The sequence below is a fragment of the Erpetoichthys calabaricus genome, chromosome 4 (assembly GCF_900747795.2).
Source record: "Erpetoichthys calabaricus chromosome 4, fErpCal1.3, whole genome shotgun sequence".
NCBI lineage: Eukaryota > Metazoa > Chordata > Cladistia > Polypteriformes > Polypteridae > Erpetoichthys > Erpetoichthys calabaricus.
Genome location: NC_041397.2, coordinates 1,122,175 through 1,147,222, shown reverse-complemented (window position 1 = coordinate 1,147,222; position 25,048 = coordinate 1,122,175). Strand labels below are relative to the sequence as shown.

Below are 25,048 nucleotides of genomic sequence, written 5' to 3'. Positions count from 1 at the left end.
GAGGCGTGGTTACATTTGCGCAGGCTCTGTGAGCATCGCGCTTGAGGCGCGGATTGTGACAGAGAAGTTACGCGTTTCTTCGGAGCTGGGCTGCTCACTGCGCTTTTCTCATAAAGCTTGTTTTCTATAAGGATTTCTGTGGAAAATGGCAGACAAAGAAGGTAACGGTGCAAGTTTACATTCCTTTCTTGAAAGTCTGGTCGTAGTTGTTGACACAGAATCGCCACTGCTCATCATTTCGGCGCGCTAAAATTCACCGCTGTGAGAGCGGGCCCTATGGCCGTCAGAGAGCGGCATCTCCCGAGTACTGTGACCTGCACGAATGGAGCCACGAGGTCGGTAAAGTAAGTCGTGATACCGGACGGAAAGCCCAACTTAGTTCAGTAGGTTTTTGTGGAGCGAAACCTCAGTGGGTGGGCACGGGTCAGTTAAAGCACGTGGGTGAAAATATGGAACAAAACACGCTAGGACGTGATCGAGGAGGCTTCTTGTCGTCCGGAGCCGATGATGTGTGTGGTGCCATTTCGCTACTTTTCTTAGTCTTGTTTTCTAATCTAAAATCCCGCTTGATGTTTACGTGGATCAGACGAGTGAAAAAGTGATGTTCAAATGTTTAGTTGGATGAGGAGCGGGTTTGGGGCAATAACTTGTGTTACATCGGAGGGGTCACGTATGAAATTGTGATTTAGTACGAAACTCGGTGTGGTAGATGAAAACTTTTGGTTGTAAAATCTGAAAAATGAAAATGTAATTATAAATTGACCATCACGACTAACTGAACAGAGAAATCAGTTGTTTGCCTTCTTAGATCTGGCCGACATCGTTGATTTCTGTAGGCTAACTTCAGTAGCGCCTCATAATAAATGAGCGTAAAAGCAAGCATTGTGGCGTAGTAGTTAAGACTTGGGGCTTCAATAGTTGAAGTTGTGGGCTCAAATCCTCCTGTGGTGAGCAAGTCACACCACCTACCTGTGCTCCAATTGGAAAACCAAAAGAAATGCAACTTACTGTACTTCAAAGTTTGTAAGTTGCTGTGGGTAAAGGCATCAGACAAATCAGTACATAATACTACTACAGGTAATAATATGATAGTGTAGTGGGCATCGTGGCCTGGCTGCCTCTAACCAAGAAGACTGAGGTTCATGTCCTGGGTGTCCCCAAACCCAGTGGAATGTGCATGTGCTCCTCGTGTCCGCTTGGCTTCTCCCATTCACCCCCACAGTTCAAAGAGATGCAGGTGGATTGGTGATGCCAAGCTGGTCCTTTGTGTGTGTGTGTGTGTGTTTTCACACTGCGATGGACTGGCACCCTGTTTGTTTGGCAGTTGTCCCTGCTTGCTGTTGTTGGCTCCAGCTTCCCTACGACCCTGCTGTCTTAATAGGTGAGTTTAGACAGTGATGGAGGGGGAGTGACACTCGTAGGTGTGCTTTCATGACAATGTGAGTGGCTTCACAAAATGTCTTCGTGATGACTCTAATAATATCAGTTAACTACTTGATTTGGTTTTTAATGTTGTACATTTATTTAAAGGCAGCAGTCCATTTGTGAAACCCATCCAGGATCATATTTGTTTTCAGAAGCCATATTTTTTCATAAGTTAGTTGCAGGGAGACTCCTCAGGCAGTAACGTGGTGACATATGCGTGCCCACCAACACTATTGCCATGTGTCTTTTCAGAGCTGCCAGTCCACTTGCTGGCATGTTTTCAGGATTTGAATTTCTTTCCTTAATCTAAAGCTGAAAACTATCAAGAATTTGTGGAGAATATGCCAGCTTAGTACAGGCACATCGCAGGTGGGAAATGGCCAGTTTGCAGATTCCGATCTACCGTGGTGTCTTGAGGTACAGTAGAGTCTCGCTTATCTGACATAAACAGGCTGGCAGAACGTCGGGTAAGCGAAAATGTCGGATTAATGGGAGGTGTTAAGAAAAAGTCTATTAAACGTCAAACTGTGTTATAATTTTACACATTACGAACCTAATAATCATGTTTTACAACAAAACAGAAAAAATTAACTGAAAAAATGAACTTAAATACAGTATGTACTGTACTTAAAGTTTAGTCCTGTGATGATTTAAAGACATTTTTGATCGTAGTCTGCTCTCCTGACGAGTGCCGTTTCTTCACTGTCAAGTCTCGCCATCTTTGCAGCATCATTATGTCGATTCCTGTAGCTGCCTCTTGTTGCTCAGTGTATTTAATTGCAGTTTCTAGAGCCTTAACTCTGTCATATAGTCAACATCCATACGAGTGTATACTGTTTACTACAGCATTGTGACTGCGTGTGTGACGTGCGAGTCCCCGTCTTGCACCCCAAAACACTAGGCTGAGTCTCAGTACTTTAGCGACATCAGCTTTATTCGGTTATTTATTGTAACGTGATCTGCCGCTCTCCTATACACAGACACAGCAGTCAGGCAGGGCCATGGCCGAGTAGTACTGTGCCCCACGCATTTCTAATGTTCCTTGTATCACCCATCGACAGCAGGCGCTTATAGCATGTCTGCCATCTTTTTGGATTCACTTTTACAACGAACTGCTACAGCGCTGGGAGACTGCGATTGCTTTGGGACGCTCTTCTGCGTGTCGTTACGTTGGGTGGAATCCCACAAGAGTTTAGAAACTCACTCACACCAGCCATGATTCTTTTCAAAGGTAAAGTGCAGGTTAATTTGTTTTATGTATTTTTACTTTATATTTTGTATTAATCATTTTTATATGAATAGTTTTGGGTTGTGGAACGAATCATCTGAATTTCCATTATTTCTTATGAGGAAATTCACTTTGATATACGAGTGCTTTGGACTGTGAGCGTGTTTCCGGAACAAATTATGCTCACAAACCGAGGTTCCACTGTAATTAGCTGCGGTAGAGTCGGGAGCAACAAAAAGTAGACTACACTCACGCTCACAACTTGCAGTTCTTGTTGCCAATTGATGCGTTTTTTTTTGTTTGTTTTTTTTTGAGGTGGGACATCGGATAATACGGAATGTCGGATAAGCGAAGGTAGGATAAGTGAGACTCTACTGTAATTGAATAGTAAAGTTGTACACACAATGTTACATGCAGTGTGTCATGTTGTCCAAAAGGTGCATCCTTGGTGACTTTACAGAGCCTTTTTCTTTGTATACTTACAGTTTATGATGATGCAGTTGAAGAACGTGTTATTAATGAGGAATACAAAATTTGGAAGAAGAATACCCCATTCCTTTATGACCTGGTAATGACACACGCCTTAGAGTGGCCCAGCCTCACCGTGCAGTGGCTTCCAGATGTGAACAGGTAATGCACATTATTGCCATATTATGTTATTACGGTACAAATGTGTTTTTGTAGGCAGCAAGGCTGAGCGAGCCTGCTGCTGTGTAATATGATCCCACCACCCAGCTGCAGTGGAGAAGACAAAAGTCCAAGTTTTCTGACCATCAAAGGGCTTACAGAGAAGCACTAACTGCAGCCAAGAACACCCATTATGGCAGAATAATAGAAAGTGGCCACGATAACCCAAGGGTTGTGTTCTCTGTAGTTAATAAACTACTTCAACCTGCATCTGGCCCAGTTACCTTCTCTACTCGAGTCTGTGAAAAATTCCTCCACTTTTTCCGCAATAAAATTTAAAGATCTAAATAATTCAACTAACATAAATCTATCGTCCATTGATCTCCTTCCCTGTCTTCCCACTTTATCCAGCTCCATTTTCTAAATTTTCACCAGTCACATCCGCATTTGTTAATGACCTGCTTTATTAGATGAGGCCGACTACTTGTGTACTGGACCCCATCCCCAGCACACTTCTTAAATCCTGCCTTCGTGCCACAACCCCGACTGTTACAACATTCAATACGTCCCTTGACACTGGCTCTGTGCCACTCACTTTTAACATCACTTCTGTGACCCCAATGTTAAAGTCTGGCCTTGATGCTGACGATCTTAACAATTTCCGGCCTATTTCCCACTTACCTTTCCTGTCAAAAGTTCTTGAGCGTGTTGTAGCCTCCCAGCTCACCAATTACCTAACCTCTAATAACTTGATGTTACCCTTTCAGTCTGTGTCAGGGCGCGGCACAGCTGTGAAACTGCTCTGCTACGGGTAACCAATGATTTGCTTATGGCAGCAGACTCTGGACAAACCAGCATATTAATTCTGTTAGACCTCAGTGCAGCATTTGACACTCCGGTCAGACATGACATCCTACTGTCCAGAATGGAGAACATGCTGGGTATCTCTGGCACTGCCCTCCAGTGGTTCAAGTCCTATCTGACTGATAAGCAAGAGTTTGTTAGTCTTGGTGACAGCAGGTCCAGCTCAGCGCCAGTCACACAAGGAGCTCCTCAGGGCTCTGTCCTCGGTCCTCTTCTCTTCTGTATTTACATGCTTCCCCTTGGCCATATTATTTGTAGCTATGGACTGGGTTATTGTTTTCATGCAGATGACACTCCACTTTATTTCAATGTCAAAAGTGCAACTTCATCCAAGGTTTCTAGGGTCACAACCTGCCTTAGTGAAATTAAAACCTGGATGGAGCCGAACTCTTTTAAAATTAAATTGCAATAAAACTGAACTCCTGCAAATTGGGACTAAAATGCAACTTAATAAAATGAGCTGCTTCCCAGTCCATCTTGGCGGTGATCTCATCAGACCTTCTTCTGATGCAAGGAATCTTGGTGGTGTTTTTGATTCCTCCCTCTCTTATTCCGCCCACATAAACCACATTAAGAAACTTTCTTACTTTCACCTCCATCACATATCCCGTGTTCGCTCCTTTTCTAATACTGAGAAACTTGTCCCTGCTTTTATCACATCTCACATCGATTATTGTAATTCCCTACTGGCAGGTGCCCCTTCTATTCTTATATCACAGTTCCAGCTTATTCAAAACTCAGCTGCAAGAGTCCCGACACCGACCTGCAGCAGTGAGCACATCACACCATCCTGCTCCATCTTCACTGACTCCCTGTGTCTTACAAAATCGAATATAAAATTTTACTAATAACATACAAAGTCTTAAGTGACCTCATGCCAAACTACATCAGTGACCTTCTCCATCACTATGTGCCTGTCCGCCCACTAAGGTCCTCTGATTCTGGTAATCTTGTTGTACCCCACACTAATCTACACTCCATGCATGACAACAGGGCCTTCAGCTCCACAGCACCCAGACTGGAATGACCTACCAAAATTAATGAGATCAGCCGACTCCATTGATTCTTTTAAAAAACAACTGAAAGCTCATCTATTTAGGAAGGCATCTAACTTCACTTGACATTCTGCCCTTTCTGTCCAGGTGCTCAGGATTATTTGTGTGTTTCTGTTTCATCACAGATGAGGTGATTTGTTAGGCTTTTCTTTTAGTATTGAATTTAGTATTTTACTGGTTTATTGATCTTTATTCTGTTTAATGCTTTGTTATTCATTTCATTGTTCTATTCAGGAAAATGCTTGTTTCCAATGTTACATATACCCTAAGACTCTGTGAAGCGACTTGAGCATGGGAAAGGCGCTATATCAATGTATTATTGTTATTATTGTTTTCATTTGGGGAGAAAGAATTTACAACAAGCTCAGATGGGTGATCTGCCATTACTGACTTGGAGGCTCCGGTTTACAGCCAGCCTCTCCATATGAGGACATGAAACACAACAGCGCAGGACCGGACCGGACTGGATCCTGAGTGACTTCTTACTGGGGACATTTAGCTAAACTAGTCTGTTACAACTGGCATATGTGAATGTGGGCATCATTAGAGGAGCTGGTGACTAAAGGATCTCCAGGATGGTGTGGCATGGTGAGGGTAACACGGTGTGCAGTGACTTTATATTTTGTGTTACTGCTGCAACAAGAGCACTTGATTTTGGAGATCAATAAAGCGAGTGGACAACAGACGTACTTCATCTGTGATGTTGTGGTTGTCCATTGTTTATATAGCAGCTTGCTCATCTGTCTGTGTCTGGTGCCTTTCCTGACTGTCTGGGTGATGCCCTCTAATTTTACTCATTATGTTTCTCCCTCTTGGCTTAGGCAGTTAAGTCCCAAACCTCACTCCAAAATACTTGCAAGTCCAGAGCACAGCAGCAGTGCACTCGTCCCAGGGGTGTTGAGCGTTCATGTGTGCAGCAGAAAGCATTTGCAGTGGCCTCTAAAAGGACAAGTTTCAGTTCTGATGGGCCAGCTGAAGTTCTGCTTTATCATTTCATGATATCAATCAGAATTTTATTTGTTCTTGTGGAACAGAAGTAAATGTCACTCTTGGCTAAATTAAAAAAAAAAAAAAGAGAGAGAGAGAAAATAAAATGAAAATGAAATGTTACTTATTCTTTACCATGACAACATTTTAGTGATGTACCTTTCAGATGTTTCCGTCCTTGCAGTGTCGCCCTTTTTCAACTTTCTGCATAAACAAGTTCCTTTTTTCTTGTGCACTGAACTTAATGAGCCGTCACATTTCTTTGTACATCTTAGCCTACTTTTTGCCCATTTTTCCTCCTTTCAAGGCCAGAAGGCAAAGACTATGCAGTTCACCGGCTGGTGCTGGGCACCCACACGTCTGATGAGCAGAATCATCTCGTCATCGCCAGTGTCCAGATCCCTAATGACGATGCCCAGTTTGACGCCTCTCATTATGACAGTGAAAAAGGAGGTGAGTGTCGGGCCTGTGATGCCCTTTCCACGTCTGCTGCTTTATATTTGCTTTAGTTTGTAGTTGTCTTTCTTTTTCTTTTCCCCCTGAAATCTGTTGTGTATTAAACACGTCTTCATCCCTACACTGAGCTCATTTTGATAAAATGCGTAGTTATTTTTGCGTTTGCTGTTTACTTAATGGTGTTTCTTTGCATGTTAATTTGCATATTAATCCTTGATTATCTTTTCCTTTTCTATCAGCAGGTAAGGAATTCCGAATCTAAGAATGAAATCAACTCAGTGTGAGTTAAAGCACAGCTATCAAGCATCTGATCAGGTCACCAGGGAGGGCTAGATAAAGATGCCTGGCTTCAGAAGGTGTTTTTCCTTAATTCTCTTTTAATTAAAATGTGAACAAACACAAGTCCTCGGCTTTTACAGTTGGATACAAATGTGGATTTCTAACTAAAGAGGACCAGTAATGGGTTTTTGCAGCCATAAGCTCTAACTAAAGTGCTAAAGTTCTCCTTCCACATCCCAAATCTTGCATGTGAGAGGGACTGGTAACTAGAGGTGGGCGGTATGACCAAAATTCTATATCACGGTATTTTTCAAAATTACCCCAGTTTCACGGTATTTGACGGTATTTTTTTCCCATGCATGAGTGGATGTTAACCACATTTTCCACTGCAATTACTGGCTAAGAATGACCTATTCCACTGTCAAGAGCACTGTACATTGTAAAAACACAACATTTTAATATGTACACCAGTATTAATACAGGTTTGCATTGCCCCATAAAGTGATAGTTTTCAAGGGGGTGGCACTAATGAAGAGAAGGAAATCACATTGCATGACAGATGCAGTCAAAATATAGAACCTTTTTATTTAACAAATTTTGCAAAAACTTAAATTATAATTTTGACAACATATTTTCAACCATCCAAAGAGGTATTTAGACTTAGGAAAATATCCAGACGTGCTTGTCAAAAGTTGTATTGTACTGAACATAACATGTCTTAGAAAAGAAATAAATAAATATTTTTTGCAAAACAACTACACTTTCTGTTAATGTTAACAATCTCTGTCCACTGACACGTTAAAGTGACGTTTTAAACAACTTTACCATCATTAAACTGCATAATATTTAAACTAATAAATAATAACAATAAAATAAATAACTGTATTATTACTGATAGTTGCACTATTACTTCAAGGCTTCAAAAGCCCAGGTGCATTACACAGTATTCACCAAATTAAAATAAAATAAAACAAGTGCAATCTTGGTGATGACAGAATTCACTGTCTTAATCTTCTTTATTTATTTATCTGGTTTGTACAATGCTATATACTGTATACGCTGCAGTTCTTTATTATATTCTGTAAGTGCCTTGTGCATGGGAAAGGCGCTATATAAATAAAATGTATTATTATTATTATTGACATCTTTACCAACTGAACTATCATTTAGGCAAACTGCATTAATATGGACCTTGTTTCAAGCTACGTTATATACATAAATAATACAACTGCAACTTGCATTTATAATTGTATTTGTGGTATAGACCTATGGAATCGTATTAGTGCCACGGTGAAGAAAAAAAAATACAGACACGGGGAAGAAAAAAAAACTATACGTCGAGAATAAAGTCGACATTTCCACTCTATTCTCATAGTTTACTTTATAATTAAAGTAGAATGTCGTAAACTAAACTTCATCCTAAAATCATTGTTTAATTTACTAGATTTTCTCAAACCCCGTCATAAGTTAATGTAGCACATTAAATGCTTTGTGTTGTGTTCCCCGACCCAGTTGTCCCAGATATTCCTGCTCTCTGAAAATTTAGAATTTATATCAAGTATTTATTTATATCAAGTATTTATTTATATCAAGTATTTATCTTGGTATTCTAAATGTTCAGAGAGCATGAATATCATGTGAATGGATTCTGTGCGGTGATCGCTGCTGGTGCCTCCTCTTAGTGCAAGAGGAAGTCAGTTTAAGAAGCTCGGGGAACACTTAACACAAAGCATTTAATGTGCTATATAACTTATGATGGGGTTTGAGAAAATCTAGTAAATTAAATATTTATTTTACGATGAAGTTTAGTTTACGATGTTCTACTTTAATGACAAAGTATGAGAATAAAGTCAACATGTCGTCACACTATTACACAGTACCCAGGTACATTACACTGTATTGAAAACAAATAAAAGTACAACTTGGCTTGCAGTATTATCCAGTAGTATAGAAACCGTATTTATACATCTGACCTTTTAAAACTAAAGCATCTCCAGGCAACAGACGTGACTCCTTTTTTTCAGCTCTGTCCATTTTCACCGCGCGGCATACCTATGCTACCGCCCACTATTTGGTGGTGTAGCAGTGAAAAGAGCCCTAGTGCAACAAATCTGTGTTTAGCGGTGTAGCAGTGAAAAATGTCCCCACTTGAACAGTTTCCCGCTGCGCCACGTTCCGAATGTCGTTTAGGCAATTTAAACCGGTGTTGCGGTATAAGAAAAATCCATAAAAAAAAATAAAAAACGGTTTTCGGTATGAACCGGTATACCGTCCAGCACTACTGGTAACCCCATCCCATGTTTCTTAACTTGTGTCCAGTGGTGCTAGGATTGGCTCCTGAACTGACATCTGGGAACAGTACATTATAGTCATGGTATTTAGGGGATTGTGGCTTAGTGAGTGACACTTGGAGTGTAACAAGCATGAAAAGGAGCCGTGGAGTCTTCAGTTCAATAAAACCATGTGGATGGACTGGCATCTTCACCTAAGGCAGCAGCAGTTGTTTTCAAGTATGTAAGATAAGCTAACACTCTCAAACCAGTTTAGTCCAGTTCAGGCTTGATACTGCTGGCTGAGCCTTAATGTGTTTTCTTTATTTGTGGAAATTAAACGCAATCACCAGCTTAGAAAGCTGGGGTCCTAGTTAGGAACCATCTGTCTACTGAAGAACGCCGGTGAGTGGTGTTGATGGGCAAGCGCTGTGCCGCTGTAACATGACGCTTAGTCAAGATGGTCAGAAAGAGACCCCAGATGAGATGAGAAGGAGGGCTCTTACAGGTGGCACTGCGGGCAGAGAGATGGCCCGGTCGGATTTCCTTTTCAGGGTCCGGTGTTGCTGGGCCACATTGGAAGCAAACGGCCACATCATTTCCTGCCATAGCTGCTTTTTTTTTTCTCCATAAATCAATCGGATTGGTGGCTCCCAATCTTGATGGTGCCTGATGTTCCAATGGTGTAGCAGTCACTAGCTCAGTCCTTCATTTGTTTTGGGATATAATTGTGACCTTTTCAAATCTGATGCACTGGTTAACGTTCCTCCTAAAGATGGTGGGATTTCTTGTCGAGCGTGTTTTGAGTAAAGGGCCGGGTGCTGCTAAAGCGTCCTTTATTAGTGCTGCAGACTTCATCTCTTTGGCTGCTGTGCTCGTGTAGTTTACTGAAACCAAAGGCAGGCGAGGTCTTGGAAAGACAACGATCTTGTTCTTTGATTGCTTGCTTGTTTTATTTCTCTACTTTTTCTCATGTAATCTGCTGTATAAGCCTGAATGTCCGTTTATGTGGTATGTAAATCCACTTTGTTAAACTTTTTCTGCTAAATTTTGTACAGGGGAAGACCACCTGCAGTGTTTCGTTCTCAAGTTTTTCCCCTTGGGAAGATTTATTTTGTGATGTCTCCAAGGAGCACAGGTGCAATTTTTGAGTCTTGGCACAAGTATGCAAAGATGACCTGCAAGGAGGTTTTAGTCTATAAAAATTTAATTGAGGCCAAACATTTTCACCCTGAGCAATTTATATTGTGACTGCACTCACACGTTATGCCACCCTAGGAAGTGCCAAGTACTCCTGCTAGAAATCTAAAGTGGTCTACATAAGTAAAAGTGGTGTGGAAGCAATGTGCTCCGTTAAAACACGCTGTGCAAATTTAGCCCGTGATGGAAAACCAGAGAAGCAAATAAACCATTTTCATCCTGTACAAAAACGGCTCTTTTATTGGAGTTACCGGACATGACAGGAGTTGGTAGGATTTCCCCCTTTCTTTATCGACTTTTTAATCCTAAATTGCACTCCCTCCCTCCCTGTAAGTGGCCATTGCTTATCTAAGGAGATGCGCTTTCTGCCACACTCACCTTACAGTTCAGATGTCCTGTTCACTTGGTGCGGACAGGTGTGTCTCACATTAGTTTATCTCTTTTACGTTTTGTTTTTCCTTCCTAGAATTTGGGGGATTTGGATCAGTAAGTGGAAAAATCGAGATTGAAATAAAAATTAATCACGAAGGAGAGGTGAACCGAGCCCGCTACATGCCACAGAACCCCTGCATCATCGCCACAAAGACGCCAACTTCAGACGTCCTTGTCTTTGACTACACAAAGCACCCGTCCAAACCAGGTGAGGTACACTTTACACCTTTGCACATTTTGTGGTGAAGTACAGTTTACATGTTGGTTTATATTTTTACTTAAACTGGGCCAAGTTTGTTTACGACGTTTATTTCTTAAATGTGATTTTATTAGGGCTGCTGTTTGATTAAAAAATGTAATCTCCGTGAATTGAATGATTAATCACGGTTAGCTGCATATGAATCACAATTTATTGTATTTCCTTCAAGCATATTCATATTTTTATCTAAAGCAGAAATAAAAGGAAGTTTTTTTTTTTTTTTTGGTTTTTTGTAAATCGTCAATATGTGAACTCTGCATAATGGCAGGGAGTGCTCGTCTGTCTGAAACATTCACACGAAAATGCAAGTCATTCCCTCTGCTTGTACAAGTGGTTTGGTTTTAGTTGTTGGCATGTTATTCTGTGCACGTGACAGAGCTCATGTGTGCTGTATGGAAACCAATGTGTACAACAATACGAGTCACTTTTGAAAACCAGATCTGAGTAGATAATGACTCCTTTAAGCAATCTGCCGAAGTCCTTGAGTCATGAAAGCGGCCTGTCTGCCCTCTTGAAAAGCACCTCGAATACCCTTACCATAGATAGCACAGGGCAAATGTGCCGACTCTGCTACTGGCACAGAGAACCTGCGAAGTTCACAATCCAAGCCATGTGCTCTTGACAATGTGACTAACCAAGTGTCAGATGATCCTTTCATGGCAAATAAAATCCTTACCAAGAAGATGCCCTGCAGTCCTGAAAAGAAAAAGGCCGTTACAGAGGCTCGCCAAAACATCTCTCGCCATTTGGAAAGCTGCTGCCTGCTACTAAACCTAGCAGTCACTAAGTAGGGTCTTTACCTCTGAATGGTGGTCTTTAGTCGTCAGTGTTCAATACAGCAGTTGTTCAAAAAATAGTTATTATAAGTACTGTAAATAGTAAACTTTTTTTTTTATTCTTTTAAATTCTAATGAATCATATGGTAGTTTGTGTCTAAGAGAAATCTGAGTAGATGTTAAGAAATCATTTCAACGCAGCTGTGGGTGAAACTGAGCACATCCGAGTGTTTTAGGGGTGCCAGTTACTGAGCGGTTGTGTTTGAAGAAAAACAAAAGAGTGCGCAATAAACATTAGTAGGCCTAAGATGTTCTAAAATGAGCAGGCGTTATTATTTTAGGAAATCCAGGTATTATTGGTTAATGTTCTTTGAGAAGTTATTTATTTATATATATATTTAATTTTTTTGCATTTTAAATTTCATTTTCATGCTGTTATTAAATGTCTTCATGGAAATAGTCGAGAGACTGAGAGTCGAACCGTGTCCTTAGTGATTCAGGACGATCCACATTACACGGGGTGTGTGTGTGTGTGTGTGTGGATGAAAACCTTCATCTAAACGATCGAGCCCTATAACTAGTCTCAGATTCATTTGGCAGTTTCATGAAGTGTGAAGTGCAGATTAAAGTCACACATTTAGAGAGAGAGTTAAAATGTTTATTTGTAGAAATGTGTAACATCTGTGTGCTCAGCAGCTCTGGATGTTAAAGTCTGACAAAGCTAAACAAACCGTGTTAGGCTTACTCTTGTAGGTTTGTCTCCATCCAGGAGTTCACTTGGTGGTGATGGTGGTGGTGTGGCTAAGAGCTGCCGGAGAGTCGCCAGACACTTGCTCATTTCGTTGAGTAATAAAAGGAGGCCATGCCATGGCAGCCCTGCTGATTGGACAGCTTCTAAGTGGCAAGTGGCACACTTGAGCATGTGCAACATCAGACCAAAATGACAGTTGACAGTGTCGGAGTCTGAAGTCAAAGAAGGCTGCCTCTGAATATAAATTAGAGATTAGCTGGACCGAGTGACCCCACCGTATGTGTTCTTATAGCTCTAAAGTGGGCCGTGTCTGAGAGGAGTAGCCGGGCCTTTAGCATTTGTTTGGGCAGTGCTAACCTGTGCCATGCTACATACAGGGAGATTCAAAAAGAGTAAACTGACTTCATAATGATATTTCACTTGTAAACCATTACAGAACAATGCAGTAAACTGTAAATGGTTTAGGTGAGTATAATGTTTGTTATGTCATTTGACAAGTGTGAGCTGTACGGACAACATCAACACGACAGTCGAGTTCATCCCATACTCGTACTCGCAGCTTTTTCAGTGCGATTTCAGAGATCATCCACGAGTGGTGGCACATAAACAGAATCCTTAACATACCTCCACTTAAAAAGTCCCGTGGTGTGAGATCTGGTGGTCTTGGGGGCCAGAAGTGGAGTGCCAAATCGTGGGCTCCTTTACAGCCAATCCAGCGACAAGGGAGCTTGTTGTTGAGAAATGTGCAGACGGAAGGGAGCCGTCTTCCGGTGACCCCCTCTTTCAGTTGGTATGTGATTGGTTCCTAGGTGCCTCACTTTGAAATCAGATGAATCTTTTTGAATCCCCCTGTATTAGGGCCGAGTACAGAGCGAATCAGCAGGTGCACCAGTAGTGCCATGCCATGTTAGTCAGTATTAAAGTTGCAACTCTGACCTCTAATGTTCCTTCTTCTGCTCTACAATAGATCCCAGTGGGAGCTGCAGCCCTGACCTGCGATTACGTGGCCACCAGAAGGAAGGCTATGGGCTCTCCTGGAATCCAAACCTCAGTGGCAATCTTCTCAGCGCTTCTGATGATCACGTGAGTGAAGGAGCAGCCTGTGCACACTGAAGTAGCTTTGACATAAAGTTGGTAACATGAAGTTCCCGAGACTTGGACACATGCTAACAAAAAGCAGAATTCCTGTACCCTGCACGTTTACAAGATTGAAGTTTAATTCTGTTATGTTGAAGTAGAAAATGCCATTTTGTTGCTATAGTTGTATATTAAATTGAGGGATTGAGCATGTGTAGGATTCATGTTGTTTGACTTTTCATTCGTATTCATTTGTAGACTTGCATTCTTCCCTCGTTCTCTAAAGTACCAAACATTTACAAGTTCCAGTACAGCATGCTGGTGCAGAGCTTACTGGTGCTCCCTCCTAGGCCCAGACCTGAGCGTTCACTTGCCAGGCCGGTTACCTGCTGGTTTCTCTGTGTGCACTTCTCTTTATTGGGGTCCTTGCACACCCCAAAAGAATGTAAGGTAAGTTAATGGCTGACTGTAAATTGAGATGGCGAGAGTGAGCATGCGTCAGACGGTCACTTACAACATCAGAACGATTTGGCCGACAGCATCTCCCATCCATCTCTAGTCACCCAACCTTTGCCTGACGACATTCAAACTGTGTCTTCTGGAACTGAGAGGAAGCAACATGAGCCTGAGTGCCACCAGTTGCTGAAGATGTACTCCTGTTGAATTGCACGTTAGTTACCTGATGCATGTTTTATTTGTGTTCTGCTTTCAGACAATATGCCTTTGGGACATCAGTGCAGGACCGAAAGAAGGCAAAATAATTGATGCCAAGACCATTTTTACCGGCCATACTGCTGTCGTGGAGGATGTCTCCTGGCACCTGCTTCATGAATCGTTATTTGGGTCCGTGGCAGACGACCAGAAGCTAATGATGTAAGGCCCTGGTGTGTGTGTGTGTGCGTGTGCGTCATTAATACACTGCAGGTTTTCTACAGAGGTCCTAGTTGTCTTTTTATCTTCATACATGTCACTGTGAATATGCTAGAATGAAACTTGTGACTTTACAGGAGCACATCCAGAATGATTGATTGGTCACCATTTTGAACAGCAGCTTCTGACGACACTGGTAAACAACACAAGCCACCGGTGCGGTCTGATCACGTGTGCCGTTTCTCTCGATACCTGGAGATCCTAAAGTGCCGCTTGCAGTTCCGTGTATTAACCTCTTAGCTTTCACAGTTGTGTGTGTTGTACCATTTAATCAGTGTTTGATGGCATTTGGCCTTTTTAGAATCTTTACAAAGACTGCTTAAACTTAATTGCTCAGTAAGTCTACACACTGGTATAGCCGGGGTCCTCACTCCAGGCAAGATGTCATCCAAGAGTCCATTGGTGTGTTAAGGCAGTAGAAGTTGTGATGAAGACGAGCCGTTCAGCCCAACAAGCTCGTCCACCACATTCCCCCCAGATTGCCTAAAATAGCATCACGTCGAGATGTCCGTGTGCCTAAAGTCCTGCTCTCCACCGCACTGCTTGGTTGTTTCTTCCACGTATCTGTGGGTCTTTGAACTTTGTTAACACGGACACACTTGGAAAAATGTTTTGTTAGAATTCATTGTAAAATAATTGGCATCCGTTGTACTAATTCCTTTAATAATTTCAGTCGTGTCCTCCCTTAATCTGTTTTCTTAAACTGAAAAGAATCAACTCCTTCAGTCCGTCCTTATGGCTCAGACCTTGTAGTCCAGGAAGCGTGCAGAGCTGCTCTCCTCTGTTCTTTCTCCAAAGCTGCGATGTCATTTTTGTAAAATGGAGCCCAAAACCCAATGCAGTCCTCCAGCTGAGGCCTCACTAATGCAGTTGAGAACTTCAGCTTGACTGTTCTTGACACTCCTCCACACATCAAGGCGCTATATAACCTGACATTCTGTTTGCCTTCTTAATGGCTTTGCACACGGTCTGGCAGTTGATGGCCCTTCTCATGAGGTGGACTCTCGATGTTCAGACCTCCCATTTTTACTTTACTGACGTTAACTTTCTACATGTACAAATCTGCCCAAGCCTGTCTGCTGTCTCTCTGACAATGTAGCTAACTTTACATTATCTGCCATTCCTCGTATTCTTGTCCAGATGATTTATTTCACTAACCTCTGCTGGGCACCACTTTATAACATCGCCTAATTCTAGAAAAGCCCCCATAACCCTTTGCTTCCTGTGTTCGGAGGTAATGTTGTACCCATTTACTTACTTGGCAGACTTGTTTATCCAAGGCAACTCACAACACTTCTGATACGATTGGTTCCATTATTTTTGGTTTTCCAATTGGAGCAGAGGCAGGTCATGTGACTTGCTCAGGGTCACACTGTGCAGTAGTGGGATTTGAACCCACAGCCTTAACCACCACACCACACCACAGGCACAGTGGTGGCTCTGAGGCTAGGGGTCTGCACTGGCAATCAGAAGGTTGTCGGTTTGAATCCCGTAAAATGCCAATGGGCACTCTGCTCTATTGGGCCCTTGAGCAAAGAAGGCCCTTAGCCTGCAATTGCTGAGCGCTTTGAGTCGTGAGAAAAGCGCAATATAAATGTAAAGAATTATTATTATTATTATTTATTATTATTATTATTCCCACCTACACACCAACCCCTGAATTCCCACTGCAGCAGCAGCAGATGAACTGGCATGGCAGGATTTAAAATGGCATGAGTGGTGTGTAGATAACTCGGATTGGGCCTCGTCCGGCTAGTCATCCCCTTCTGTCCTTGCATTCCTTTATTATACTTTACGTTTAGTAATAAGAACAGGCCTGATAACACACTGACTGATGGTGTGAGGACGTTCTGCTCTTGTCTATCGGTGGTGTAATCAGAATTTGATGGGCACCTAGTGCAGAAAAATGAATTGGACTCCCATCTTGGACAATTGGGTTAAATCCAACTAAAGAAATCCCACAATTAAGAGAGACGTCAAGTGTGTAAGCTACACAGAAGGTCAGCAGTCCGCTCTAAGGATTTGTGAGGTGAGAACACCATTAACCTTTTCATTCTGATATCCAGCAAGCCAACGTGTCGGTGATAAAGCCTTGTAGTCCCCATGGACCCCCTAACCTTGTGGGCACAGCTGTCTAAAGTTAATGCCACTGGTCTGTATGGAGGACACGTTCACTTGTGAAAATCTGAAGGCCTCAGACTTACAGTATATTAAAAGTCATTTGTTTCACTTTGCTAATGAATTGTGGGTAACGTCACTGGAACTTCATGAGTGCCTTAGCATTTTATTTATTTATTTTCCGAGGGAGGCTCTTTAGAGGAAGTTGAAGTTCCTCCTGAGTGTGTGACACGCTGTATACTTGATGTTGAATGTGACTGCAGAGGACTTGGACCTCACTCCGTTGCTGTCTTATTCATGTCTCTGGACTTCAAAAGCGGCCATCTTGACCTCGAGGCTTTTGGAGTGCAGTCCAGTTGTGAAACACAAAGATGTAAAGGCCGTTGGATATTTAGAGGAACAAATCTTTTCAGCATTAGCACTAAAGTATCTATCTATCTATCTATCTAATGAAGACCAGCGTCACAGCTGATTAAATCATGAAAACCTCAAACTGAGTTTGGGACAGCAAAGAAATGCCAAAACGAACACCCACATCTGGTAGGATTTGATGCCATATGAGGAATGCAGGTGACCAACGGTGGTGCTGTGCCCTAGTGGTGTGCTGTGAGAAGTCCTTTTATTTAAACCATTCTCATTAGTCTCTGGGCCTGCATATGTAGGACAGGCTTCTGAAAATCCCACTGCCCGCCTTTGGAGCTGCTGGTTTATTGTGACCGCTGTGCTCGTTTAAGATGGAGCAAATAAAACACCCTTGGCACTGCCACACATCAAGCTGGCAGACAGGTAGAATTCTGTGTTCAGTCCCCTTCACTTTCTGCAAACTTTTGTTTTGTAGGTGTCACCTGAAATGGACACATTTGCCATGTTTGCCCATCGGTCTCCACTCAGTAACCCTAATAACAAAGTGCCACGTTTTCAGAAAGGTGTACAAATCTGTGAAAACCAAAAACTGAAACCTCCTTCTTAAACATATTCGGACCCTTTGCTGTGGCTCTCCAACTTGTGCTCAGGTGCCTCCTGTTTGCTTTGATTCCCCTTGAGATGTTTGTAAAACTTGTCCAATCAATTCATGGACTCTCTATACACACTCTCTAAGTCCCACAATTCACACCAAACTCGGACCAATCAGTAGACCTCTGTCATCAAATTGCAGTGTGGCACAGGTCAGGGCGTGGGGGTCAAGTCATTTGTGAAGTGTCCCAGGAGCACCACGGCCTGAAGAACCATGAAGTGCAAGAAGTGTGAAACCACCAGGTCAAGAAGGGCCTTCGTCAGGGAGGTCCCACTGGTCTCTGTAACAGAGCTTCAGAGGGGCTGTGCTGAGGTGGAAGGACAACCGTCAGTCAGGTGTTTTAAGGTAAGAGAGGCTGAGCAGAAGACACGCTGGAGGAAAAGGTCTGAGGAGACCAACATGAACCTCTTTGGGCAGAGCTGCAAGGACTCCTGTGGTGAAGAGTTGGCACTGCTCACCTCCTGCCTCATACCATCTCTGCGGTGAAGTGTGGCACTGGCAGTGCCCTGTTATAGGCTGCAGGGGACTTCTACAGGGTACTGAGTTAAGGGTCTGGATACTTCTAGGAATGACAGACTTCAGTTTTGGACGTTTAATAAGTTTACAAACGTTATAGAAATCCTGCTTTGACTTTTGTCATTGTGATGTATTGAGTGTAGATTGATGGGTACGACTGGCAAACGTATCCACGTAGACTTGAGGCCATAACTCTGAATGCTTCATGAATCGCTGCGGGTTCAGGTCTGTTTTATATGGAAATGTTTTGTGGAGTTTTCACTGTGCGTGTGTGCTAACGGAGTGTGTGTGTGTGTCTGTCTGTCTGTCTGTGTGTGTGTCTGTCTGTGTGTGTGTGTGTCTGTGTGTGCTCTTTGTTTCAGCTGGGATACGAGATCAAACAACAACTCCAAGCCAAGCCACTCTGTGGATGCCCACACTGCGGAGGTCAACTGCTTGTCATTTAACCCGTACAGCGAGTTCATTCTGGCTACTGGATCAGCTGATAAGGTGGGCTGCCTTTGTTTGTTTGTTTGTTTTATTCCAAATCCCCCCACCACCCCCCCGGACTCCAGCCAGGTGGCATGATGGGTAGAGCGGCTGTGCCATCTCACACTTCAGACCACCCGAGTTTGATTGCTGTATCTGTGGAGGTTTCTCCCAAATCACAAAGACTTTTGTGTTCACAAAATAGTTAGGGGGGCTATGGGTGTACAAGACGCCGTTACTGTGAAGGTCGTGTGGAGCAAACCTTGAGATGTTTCACATAAAAGAAGAGCAGCCATTAAACTGTGAGGAGCACACGGCCGTTACTCTCAACAGCTCGAAATGCACACGACGTGTGACAGTAAAGGTGAACGTGGCGGCATAAATGGAGGATAAGAAGTGAAGTCACCGTGCAGACTGCAGGCAGTCGGTGTTCTGCTCCTGTACACGTGGTGACTCTGGGGGCGACTATATGTGACTCTGTGTGGCCGATACAGAAGTTCAGGTCAGTCATCGGTGGTCTCTGTCATAGGAAGGGGCAGGGATGGCTGTGCATGTCATAGGCTCATTGCTGTCCTTCAGCTTGGTACTGCGGGCATGCAGAGCTCTGAAGGGCCTGCCAGAGGGCAGAGGAGTGAAAATGCAATGGCCGGGGTGGGTTGGCTCTTTACAGATGGTCTTTGCTTTTCTGCTACAGCGGGTAGTGAGGGTGTCTTCCAGTGATGGTAGTGGAGTGCCAGTAGTTCACTGAGGTGTTGATCACGTGATGGCAGACTCCATGGTGCACCAGTAGATGTTAACCAGAAGCTGTCATGGGAGTTGTCCTTCCGTTAGGCTCGTCAGAAAGTGAAGCCTCTGAAGTCCTTTCTTGGCCATTGCCGTTGTGTTTGATCTCCATGGCAGGTCCTCCTGGATGATGTGGACTCCCAAGAATCTCAAACTCTGGACCATCTCCACCCTCTCGCCGCTGTAGTTCAGTCTCCTCACATCCAGAATCGGCTCCAGGGAGGTGGAGATGTTGCTCTTAATGTGTCTGAGGACAAGTCACTCAAAGCACTTGATGATAACAGGGGTCATGGCCACCAGGGGACCTCCCCACTGCCCATTTTGGAATAGGGACTTGAGGCAAGTGGGGTCAGTGGATGTTAAACGGGCTATCAGGTGGTCTGCACTGGGCTTCAGGACCAGCTGCCTCATTGGGGTTAATGTAGCTTAGAGCCTCCTGGGCCGAGTTAGTTTGGTGGCTGCTGTCCTTGTCGTCCAAGTCGTGACTGAGGTCATCAGGGAGTCTGTGATGTTGGTTGAGCAGGTGATTGGACTTCATGCCCTGCCACAGGCGTCCGGAGTCAGAGCTGTAGGGCCCTACGGTTTCTGTGATGTGGAAAACACGGACGGAGTCACCGAATTAACGCTTAAAAGTGGATTTTAGATTTAAAAACAGAAGGGGTGACCGTTACAAAACTTTCCAATAAATTAAACAATTGAATAATTTGTAGTTCTGTCATTCAGATGTTAGTTTCTAGTTTGTGGTTTTTGAAGCGAACGCAACTCTTTGTCGAACTCCAGTCGTGCCCTGCGTCTCTCTGAGCGCCTCGTTCCTGTGAGTTGGCTCTCTGCACGAGACAGCAATGTCAGCCCGAGCAGAATCAGATACCCTAACGGGAGCTCTGACTTTATTAACGATGTCAGCGAGGTCCGTCACTCGACGCCCCAACATCACGTAATGCCCATCATTGTGTGAGGGGGTCTCAGGACTGACTGGTGTTGCTCGTCTCCATTCCAGTGTAACGCGTCCTTAATGTTTCTTTGTCTTTTTGTCCAGACGGTGGCTCTTTGGGACCTCCGGAATCTCAAACTGAAGCTTCATTCCTTTGAGTCTCACAAAGACGAGATCTTCCAAGTAAGTCTTCTTCACCGCGACTGCACAGGGCGGTGGTCTTCACGTTTAGTTGCTGTACCCCCTTTTCTTTTTATATTCATATTTTGAGTCCTAGGTGGCATGGTGGTGCAGTGGTTGTTGCTGCCTCTCAGCCACCTCCTGGGTATCCCTGCCTGCAGTTTGCATGTTCTCCCCACATCTGGGTGGGTTTCTTCCAGTTTCCCCCCCCCAGTCCAGAGACGTGCAGGTTCTAAATTGTCCCTGTGCCCGTGTGTGTGTGTGCGTCTCTCATGGGCACACTGGCTGGGGGCTGTCTGTGCCTGCTGCCATAAGCCCCTGACGCTGCTCAGGATCAAGTGGGTTTAGGAGATGGATGGACATTTTGAGAGGTTTCTAGGTGTTTACTGTATGGGCTCCTTACCAGGAGGTTCGCTGCAGTAGCCGTCTGGTAGCCACATTTGAAGATGAAACCAGCAGGAGAGCCCCAGGGTCTTATCTTATAGCCCGGGTGTCTTCAACTTTGCCCAGAGAAATCCCACATTGGCACAAGTGGGAAAGCAACAGGCCTGAATGGCACTGCAGTAGCAGGCTGAGAAGGTCGAGTAGACAAACAGGGAAAAGTGACCCGCCATTGTGTTTCTGTGTCAGGTTCAGTGGTCTCCTCATAACGAGACAATCCTGGCTTCGAGTGGCACGGACCGAAGACTCAACGTCTGGGACTTGAGGTGAGGGGACAGACGTCCTGTTGGGGCGACACTAAACTAAATGTAAACGCTTTGGCTGGCATGGGTGGTGGTGGCTTGGTGAATTAATGTGAATAAGGCATCGCCAACTGCGTCTCATCTCGTCCCTCCGTGCTGTTTGTGCTTCATGGCCTTCTCACTTGTCTCTTGTTCTGATTACACTTTAGCAAAATTGGTGAGGAGCAGTCGTCCGAGGATGCAGAAGATGGCCCTCCCGAGCTGCTGGTAAGTGCGGACCCTCTCTTTACGCCTTGGAGAGTTGGCGTCTGCCAGCTGCCTGTTGTTATTCTGAAGCACATGTTGGCGTTTTCTGTTACAGTTTATCCACGGCGGGCACACTGCTAAAATCTCAGATTTCTCCTGGAACCCCAATGAACCCTGGGTGATCTGCTCCGTATCTGAAGACAACATCATGCAAGTGTGGCAGATGGTAGGTGCCATCCGAGTCCCGTTTGAGTCACATGGTTTAAGATTTGCTGAATGTCAGCTGATGTTTCATTTAGGAAAGAAGTTCAAATGTGTCCCCCTCCTGAGAGGTGTGCACTTGCCAGTGGGCGGTGCCCTGCCCTTGGCGTGGGTGACGCTTTCAAAGTCCCACTGTGGACGTCAGCGCCATGAGGCGCCATTCGTGTGAAGGTCACTTTATTTGCTGTTTGATCCAAGGAGGCTCATTTGAAAACTTTAATCAGAACTTACAGAGCTGAGGGTCTTCACCCTGGTCAGTGGTCTGTGCCCATCTGAGTGCCAGGCTGACCAATCCAGCAGACAGGAAGGGGCGAGGTCAGCAGTAAAATGGATGTGGAAATGACTGCCTCCCCCCCCTTCTTCATTCTGTACTTTGGGCATCTTACTAGGAAGCAGAGGTGTGTGGGTGGGTGTCTGGGTGGTCCTGCCCTTACCAGACCCGTCGCACTGTTGCTTTAGGTGGCAGACTTTAACCAGAATGCCAGTTTGCTAAAGTCTGAACTTTGTGATTTCAGGCTGAGAACATTTACAATGACGAAGAGCCCGAGGCGTCTGCCGCAGAACTGGAAGGCCAAGGGTCCTAAAGGGGAGTTGAGCCCCCTCTGTCTGTCTGTCTGTCTGGACCTCGAGCCACGCCTGCCGTGTCCGTTAGCCAATCATGTGACATGGCTTCACTTGTTTCCTCAGAATGCCACCAATTACATAAAAAGGACAAAGGGACTTGCTAAGCCGCTCCGTGTGACACTCGCAGAAGACAAATTGGGTTTGTGGCGGGCGTGCTGACCCTCCAGGCTGTGCCACGATGGCCGTTTTAGGGTCTCTATTTACAGAGAGAGTCGAGCGGCGCCCGGGGTGATGGCACGCGGTGCTTGTTTGATGTTTTCTGTGATTAATTAATATTGCAATAAAATCTTTCTACCAGCTTTTAAGCACATTGTGGGCTCATTTTGTGGCTGCAGGTGGCACCTTGGTGGCTGATATGTGACTCCCCACCCCCACGTGACCATTAATGTGAAATGCCACCAGGACCTCGCTAACATTGCAGATGGTGACACTTTTTCTTTCGATTGCCCCCCTGTGCCCCCCCTTCACTCGTCCTTAATGAATCTCTCGTCGTGGTGTTGGCACAGCTGAAGCCTCTCCTCCTGTTGAGTGATGCGACTCCGCTGGCTTAACTCGAGTCACAAGGTCCTGGCATTTTGGGGTCAAAGTGGCCAACACGAGACAGCTTTGTCAAAAAGAACGAGAAGGCCGGCCCCCCCCGTCTGGTGTGTTGTGAAATGAGGAGACACGTCTGTGTGACAAAGTGCAGACCTACTGACCTGAGGAAAGGGAGCCGCTGGGACCTAAAACAGGACCCGAGGACATCACAGGGGGGCGCCAGAGCTGCTGGCTGTGGTTTGACTTTCAGAAGTGACCGCGTTGTTTAATTGGATTTTCTTTCTTCGATGACGTGAGACGTTGCGGTGGCGCTTCTGCTCCATTAAACAGGACAGCTGATGGCAGCCCCTCTCTGTCCACAGACGTGCTGATGGATGCTCAGGAACTTCTCGTTGGCGCTTTGTTCTTCTTAAATTGTGTGACTGGGCTCGGCCTTCCTGACCGGACCCTCGTGGCCTCAAACCCACTCTGCTCGGCTGCGGCTCACATCGTCGTTGACTGCTGGATTTTGTCAAATTCTTCTTCCTCAGTTGTGTGCCTGAAGACCAAAATGTCGACTCAACCACAGCAATGGCCTTCATCTGCTCCAGAAACAGACGCCTGAGGTTCGAGAGGCCAAACTTACCAACATGTGGTCACATCACAGATCAAGGGGGGAGAGGCCACAAGCTCTGAAGGGTCCGACGGGCATGGCAGCCCCCATACTTGTGAAGCGAGAAGAAGTTTGGAACAACCTGAACAATTGGACAGCAGGGCCTTAGTAAGAGAGGTGACCAAGAACGTGATGGCCACTCTGGCTGAGCCCCACAGAAACTTCCAGAAGATGACCACCGTCACTGCAGCACTCCAGTGGTCTGGGCTTTATGGCAGGGTGGCACCTAAAGGACGTGCCAGCTGGGAGAAATGAGATACGCTGCTCTGAAGAAACCAACCTTGAGCTGTTTGGCTTCAGTGCTCAGCATCCAATGGAGGGGCACAGAGGGGGCAGCGCCAAGACCTCAGCCTGGACTCGACAGGGCAAAGCACAAAACGCTGGAGTGGCCCAGGCGGACCCCCGACTTGAGTCCAATCAAACATCTCTGGGGGGACCCGACAGTCGCCGTCCAACCTCATCAGCTTGACCTGTTGGACCCCAAGACCACCCCAGGCTGTAATCGATACTTAAAGGGGCTTCAACAAGTAAAGTCAATTGAAAGGATTTGAGCAGATGATGTGTATGAAGCCCACCACCTCCTGCTGGGGGTCTTTAACCACTATGGGGGGGGTGGGGTGTCAGACTGGTGGCTTCTAAGAACACACTGTGGCAGCTGTAGGGTCCCAGGCTTACTGGGAGTACTTGAGCTGCAGTGCTAACAGACCACTGGCCAGGATGTTGGCACCCCCTTCTGGTGCCCACCCAGGAGGGGACACACAAACTGAACACGTCTGTGGAGCCCACCTACTGTGGGTGGTCCTCCTCCTCTGGTTGCCATCACTCCCCCCCCCCTTCACGTTTCTTCAGTCTGTCACCGCCTCTCCCTTTCGTTCCTTGGTGGGTACACAAGACCACCAGACATAAAATCACAAAGCTTCAGAGCCCACCTGTGGTCTCCATGGTGACCCTGAGCGAGTGCCACATCTCTTGCCAGGCTAACAAGGCACAGGAGGAGGCCATTTCTGTCCCAGCAGGTGTCATAGTGCCATCCACCTTATCGAGTGGGCTCACATCCTTGGGGACACACGGGACTACAGAGGCTGACCTCTGACTGGGACATGGTGACAGTGTCAGGCCCCAAAAACATCTCCTGGTGAAGCTGCTTCAGGTCCCCAGCCCATCACAGTTTGGGACCTCGGTGCCCTACAGCAGACTCTGCATGCCAGTCTGGTGCCCACGTCCCGTTATTAATGGAGGCTCACACGTGAAATTATTCAACATTTTGATATATTTGTCATCTTCCTCATTTACAGATTAAAAGTAGACAAAGTTTCTGATGCTCATTAGTGGAAAAAAGAAAAAGCTACAAAATGGTTCATCGAAAAGCAGAACGACGATGACGATGATGACGACACCCTACAGTCGGGTTTGGTCGG

General features: G+C 45.0%; 1 protein-coding gene across 2 annotated transcripts; it reads left to right on the top strand.

Annotated features, from left to right (window-relative positions):
• rbb4l (retinoblastoma binding protein 4, like) lies at positions 1-22,746 on the top strand. 2 transcript variants are annotated; one of them, XM_028790523.2, is made up of 12 exons: positions 1-161; positions 3,139-3,283; positions 6,494-6,639; positions 10,858-11,031; positions 13,577-13,692; positions 14,399-14,559; positions 18,628-18,754; positions 20,553-20,630; positions 21,258-21,334; positions 21,520-21,577; positions 21,672-21,782; positions 22,333-22,746. In XM_028790523.2, the coding sequence occupies exons 1-12, from the start codon at positions 146-148 to the stop codon at positions 22,399-22,401; spliced, it is 1,278 nt and encodes a 425-aa protein (XP_028646356.1). In that variant the 5' UTR covers positions 1-145; the 3' UTR covers positions 22,402-22,746. The 2 variants fall into 2 exon arrangements, with proteins under 2 accessions (XP_028646356.1, XP_051782314.1); XM_051926354.1 differs by lacking the exon at positions 1-161 and adding an exon at positions 2,985-3,007.
• The last annotated feature ends 2,302 nt before the right edge of the window (positions 22,747-25,048 follow it).